The sequence below is a fragment of the Tupaia chinensis genome, unplaced genomic scaffold (genome assembly GCF_000334495.1).
Source record: "Tupaia chinensis unplaced genomic scaffold, TupChi_1.0 Scaffold000081_1, whole genome shotgun sequence".
NCBI lineage: Eukaryota > Metazoa > Chordata > Mammalia > Scandentia > Tupaiidae > Tupaia > Tupaia belangeri.
The window spans coordinates 4,303,101-4,309,318 of record NW_006159542.1 but is presented as its reverse complement, the minus strand read 5'-3'; the positions used below and the strand labels follow the sequence as shown (position 1 = coordinate 4,309,318).

Below are 6,218 nucleotides of genomic sequence, written 5' to 3'. Positions count from 1 at the left end.
TTAACCTTACTTGGTGACTCCAGGCTCTGAAATAATACAAAGGTGGCTGAAGTATCGTTACAACTATGAAAAGATAATGTTTTATTTGTAGAATAAGCTTTGAGAGTCCAGAACTTGAGTTGGCTTGATTTTGGTCTAAATAGTATTGTGAATTTAATGAAACTGACTTCTATAAATCCTCTTTGGGATCTTAACGTATAAGAAATTCCAAAATAGTCAAGACACATACATTTTTTGTTTAAACTAAATGGCTTTAAGCTCCAATAGGAAGAAATTCTCCATTACGAAACTGGAAACCTGCCTACGTATCCTGCCAGGGGACTAGAACCTACCCTCCATTTGCGCCATCAGAGATAATTACACTTGAACTGGGACTCAATCCCTCCCCACTGACTTCATTTCCTTACACATCTTTGCTCTGTAACTTTATGGCAGGTAAGTCAGGCAATGATCTCATTGTTTCCCGAGTTAAGAGAGACAGGCTGGAGCAGTTCAGGGCATGGGACTGGGAGAGGAGCCGGGAAGGGGGGTGTCCAGGAAGGAACGCTCGTCTCTGCACTAAGGCCCACTGCTCAGTTAAGTAAACGTCATCCCCATTTTATTGTTGAAACTGACATTCTGAATTTAGCTACCTTGTTCAAGGTCACCAAGCTACTGAGAGGTGAAGTTCTTTCAATAGAATATTCTTGGAGTGAATACTACACCATTTAAATAAAAAAAGAAAAAGGCATTGGTTTGAGTTTTCTCAGATAGGTTTTTTATTTAAGAGTATAGTATTATCAATTTTTGGGGAGAGATTTTCGCTATAGGGCGTGTGCGCTCACCAGACAGACAGAGAGAGAGAGACAGAAAGCGAGAAATCACCCCCCAGGGGGGATGGCCACACCGCAATCCCTTCTCCTCCATTCTCCTCTTGGGATCTTGGGCACACACACACTCGGGGTGAGTTTTAAGTCACCGGGCCCTGGACGCGAACTGCAGTCGACTAAGAGGGAGTCCAGCGACATAGCCATTATGCTAACTGCTGGTCTCAGTATAGTATTCTTTATTATTTATTTTTAATCTTGCCAGGGGGGCATGTATGCCAGAGATGGACAGAGAGAGGGAGAGGTAGAAAGTACCTGCCAATGTGGTGTGGTCTCATCACAATCCCTTCTCCATTTCTCCAGTTTGGGATGTGGCATAAACAGATGTGCCTGGTGTGTCTTTCAAGCCACCAGGTCCGAGACTTGATCCATATTGTTGGTCATGTGGGATCTGGCTCCCGCAACCACCCATTCATGGCGCTGGTCCAATACTATAGTATTTTCTGTTCTCACATTCGTTAGTTCTAACCTGGGGGCAGCCCATCCTCTTAGGGGCATTTAGAAACGTGTGCGAACGTCTTTGGTACTCATGAAGGGTGAAGGTGGTGCTCTCAGCGTTCACGCTCAGAAGTCAGGAATGTTAGGATTGCAGCAATGCTTACAAGGGTTCCACACAAAATTATCACCTCTCCCAGAATGCAAAGTTATCAGGCCAGCAGGTGGCTTGGAGGTTAAGGCAGCTACACCCCCCATGGCCAAGTCAGTGGTTCGAGGGACTGCTTCAACTTCTAAAGTTGTGAGGATTACGTGCCTGGGACATGGTCTACGCAGGGAGTAAGCCTTCTGTTAAGTGGTGGCTCTGCTCTCACGATGTGCTTCACAGTACCAACTTTCTTTAATGTTTATTTCCTATAAAGAAGTGGTACCCCACAAGACATTTGTTCAGTTAATGACTTAAATGACACGTTGTTACCCAACTGCTACTTGGAACTAAAACCAAGCCAAACAAACAAAACAAGTTTGAGAACTTATAGTGGGACCAGCAGGGGGCATAGTAGTTAAGGCACTGGACTCCCACATGGTTGACTGTGGTTTGAGTCCTGGATCCGGTAGCTTGAAACTCATACTGGGCATGAGTGCATCCATGTCCAAAATCCCAAGAGGAGAATGAAAGATAAGAGATAGTGGCATGACCATCCCCCCTGGGGGGTGATTTCTCACCTTTTGTCTCTTTGGTGAGCACATGTGCCCTATAGCAAAAATGCCTTTAAAAAAAAAAAAAGAATAGTACAATTTAAACTTGAGAACTGAAAACCTTTGTTAGAACACTATATCTGGGTCAGTGAGTTGGTATGATGAAGGCAGCTAGATGCCACATGGCTGACTACATGGTTGAAGTCCTGGACCCAGCTGCCTGAAAAACATGCCAGATGCATGTGTTTGTGTATTACTCAAATCCTGAGAGAATGGAGAAGGGACTGCAGCATGGCCATCCCCCTTGTAGGGTGCTTTCTCAATTTCCCTCTGCTTCTATCTCTGGCAAGTACATGCACCCCATGGCAAATTAAAACAAGCATGCTGTTGATATCTTTAGAATTCCTTAAAAAAACAAAAACAAAAACAAATTATATCTTGCATGTTAATAAACCAATGTTTTTCATTATTATTTTACACATTCTACAAAGGTGATAATGAAAAATAATTTTTGCCCCAACACTGTGGCCTAGTGGCTAAGGGAGCTGGATTGTACATGGCCTGCTGCACGGTTCCAATTCTGGCCTCAGTGGCTTGACAGACACACCAGTGTTGGTTGCATGCATTCCCATATCCTGACAGGCTGGAGAAACAGAGTAGAGATTGCATCTAGCCACATCGTACTGGGGGTGTTTTCTCTTTCTCCCTCTCTGGAGAGTTCATGCACTCTGGCAAATTAAGGAAAAACTTATTTTCATGGCAAACTATGAAGGAAATAGAACTCTTTAATATGTTGGGCCCAGTAGTGGCGACACAGGCACCACATGGCCAACTGCAGGCTTGAATCTTGAGCTGACTTGAAACTGGCCGGGAACATGAACCTGAGATGTTGACTGGCTGGAGAGCAAGAAGAGAACGGTGAATGAGGAGACCACGTAGAGGATTGCTTGTCTCTCTCATGAAAAAAAGAAACTTAAAAAAAAACAACAAAGGATTTTTACCTTTTAAATCCTTTTTTTAAAAAAAGATTTATTTATTTATTCATTCATTCATTTTAATTTGACCAGAGAGAGAGACACAGAGAGAGAGAGAGGAAAGTGAGAAAGCAAGCCACCAGGTCCAGGATCGAGCCATGGTCGGCCATGTAGGAGTGTCCACCGCTTTAACCACCACGCCACCTGCTGGTCCCCCCTTTAAATCCTTTTTAAAACCACTTGGTATTTGTTTCTTCTATGAGGAATCCCCAATAGTCTTCTTGCCACAAACACACCCAGCAGCAGGACCATGGGCATGGGTGTGTCCAGTATGTACAGGGAGACACAGGAATGTGAACCTGGGACCTTCCCGTGTTTTGGCACCACGGAGTACTGTGTTACTGCTGTGCAAGCAGCTGGCCATATAAGCCCATCTTTAATCCTCTACATACGACCCCTTCTTCCAAATTCCTCTATTTCTGTGTGAATTTACTGTATAGTTTCAGAGTTCAGAGAATGTTTATTTGAGATGGAATGATGTGACGGTAACCACTACATGAGAATATAGAGAATAGAGTTTGGGGCTGGGCCCCTGCTTAGCACTTAAGGGAGCCAGATCACACATGGTCAATTGGTCTGAATTCCAACCCCAGAAGCTTGAAAAAAATACCGGCCTATGTGTATGCACCCAAAAACCTAACAGGAAGAATGAAAAGGGATTGGGGGGGGGAAGGGACCAGCAGTTAGCGTAATAGCTATGTCGCTGGACTTACATGTAGTCAACTGCGGTACGAGTCCCAGACCCAGTGGCTTAACCTCACGCTGGGTGTGTGTGTGCGTATGTACCCAAGATCCTGAGAGGAGACTGGAGAAGGGATTGCGCGTGGCTATCCCCTCGGGAGGTGATTTCTCACTTTCTGTCTCTCTGTTTCTCTCTGTCTTTCTGGTGAGTGCATGTACCCTATAGCAAAAAAAAACCTCTCCAAAAAAAAAAAAAAAAGAAAAGGGATTGTGGTGTGACCACACTCCATGGCAGGCACTCTCTCTCTCTCTGGGTGTGCCCTCTGCCAATTAAAAAAAAAGAACAGAGAGTCCAGATACAGCTTTCTGGCAGTCTAGCTCACAATACAAACAGCCCTCTATTTAAAAATATTGTTAACAGTATATTAAAGAGAGAAAATTGGAGTAATATATTTGAGATCATCTATTATATCCCAAAGTAAAAATAGGATCTCTTATGGACCAATGACTGGGATTCAGAAAATATTTAACTATGGAAAAAATTATTTAAAAGTAGCCATTAAGGATTATTTTTTTCAGCTACTTTGACATGAAGCATGTATTTAAAGAATACACAGAAGTATATCCTTAAAATAAAGTATAAGTATATCCTTTAAATAAATAGGAGAAAAGGCTGTACAATGGAGACATCATATTTACTTTCTAAAAATTTCTTTGAATTCTGACACAATGGCCCTGCTTTAAAGTAACACAAAGTATGCCAAATTTCAAAGTGAAAGGGAAATGTTTCTGACAAGGCAAATGTTCAGTTCTGCGTTTCCCGAAGCTTCCTGATGCAGTCAGCATTCCACGTAAACTCGAAGAGTAATGTCTTCTCTCCTGTATCACCATTGGCATAGCTGTGGTCGATGGCGTCACCCCCCATTCCCAAGGAGGTGCTGCTGTCAAGCACTGTTGAACCAATGCATGGTGAGATGGGCCTTTCCTCAAGGCTTCCAAACCGCAGTCCAGCCACCTTGTTCTTGGACTCACTTGTGGTCCTGGAGCATGTACCACGTTACGGAGAGCCGAATTCCAAGGATTCAAAATGGAAAGAGTCCACCACAATCTTCAGTGTTGTGAGGGAGGCCAGAGGGCCCTCAAACAAAAGACTAAATAAAAACAACGTCTACATAGTTCATGGCAGGGCCTCAAGGTGAGAATTAAATTTTCAACCATGAAAGGGATTCGCCATCACCTAGGAATGGCCTGCCTGCCTGGAGTGGGAGCTGACATGGAAACCCAATTCTACAGAGGGTCTACACATGGTAATTGGCAGAAAACATGATAGAAAAAACCACATCAATCTTTAGAGAAAAATGGCTCCTAAAGGAGAGCTTGAGGCTCAAGTCCTTTTTCCATGGTCTTGCTTATTCAGCCATCCAGAGCTTGAAGGTCCTGTCATACGAACAAGTGGCTATGAGCTGTCCGTCAGAAGAAATATCCAGGCCCATCACTTTGCCTTCGTGGCCAGCCAGAGTCTTCAGAGGGGACCAACCTGGGTGGGTCCAGATCTTAGCTGTGTTATCATAGGCACCGGTGAGCAAGAAGTTCCCATGTATAGCTACAGGAGAAAACAAGGGAAGCTATTGGAGGAATTCCAATATTTGAAAGAGCAAAAGATAACAAATATACAAAAATCTGCAAAAACATACTATTTTGAAAAAGAAGGTATTTTGACATTCAGAAAACACCCAATACTCTGCTCTTCCATTTCTACTAAGCCTCCAGGGAAGAAGACAGCTACAGAATTAGGGGAACAGATAACATTATCTAGGTTCTTTCCCTGATAATCCATTGCAAACAACATTAAGGACTCAGAATGTCCAAAGAGGGGAAAAATGAAGCAAAGCATTCGTGGAAGTCTTCTTTATTCCTAGCAACAAGATGTTTTCCCATAGCTCTGTCTAAAGGTATGGCAGAGGGAAGGAAATTGTAATTTGTTCCTTTAATAGAGGTCAAATTCATTTCTTTTTTTTTTTTTTTTTTTTTAAGTTGCCAGAATACATTTTCTTGTAGGAATACATGTGCTTGTAGGAAAGAGAAAGAGAGAAAGCACTCCCCCCATGAGGAACGATCATGCCGCAATACCTTCTCCATCTCTCCATCCTGTCAGGATTTGGGGTATGCACACACATATGCCTGATCTTTTTTCTTAGATTTTTTTTTTTTTTTGCTATAGGGCATGTGTGCTCACCAGAAAGAGAGAGAGAGACAGACAGAAAGTGAGAAATCATCTCCCAGGGTGATGGCCATACCGCAATCCCTTCTCCTCCATTCTCCTCTCAAGATCTTGGGCAGGGATCAGCAGTTAGTGTAATGGCTATGTTGCTGGACTCCCACGTAGTCGACTGCGGTTCGCGTCCTGGACCCGGTGGCTTAAAACTCACGCCGGGCACGTGTGCATGCGTGCCCAAGATCCCGAGAGGAGAATGGAGGAGAAGGGATTGCGGCGTGGCCATCC

General features: G+C 43.6%; 1 protein-coding gene across 2 annotated transcripts in view; it reads right to left on the bottom strand.

Moving 5' to 3' along the window:
• Positions 1–4,191: 4,191 nt before the first annotated feature.
• Positions 4,192–6,218, bottom strand: part of PRPF4 (pre-mRNA splicing tri-snRNP complex factor PRPF4) — a 16,616-nt gene continuing 14,589 nt past the window's right edge. For both annotated transcript variants that reach the window (XM_006142751.3, XM_006142750.3), the window contains exon 14: positions 4,192–5,318. In XM_006142751.3, the coding sequence (XP_006142813.1) occupies positions 5,125–5,318 (194 nt within the window). In that variant the 3' untranslated portion in view covers positions 4,192–5,124. The remainder of the gene's footprint in view (positions 5,319–6,218) is intronic.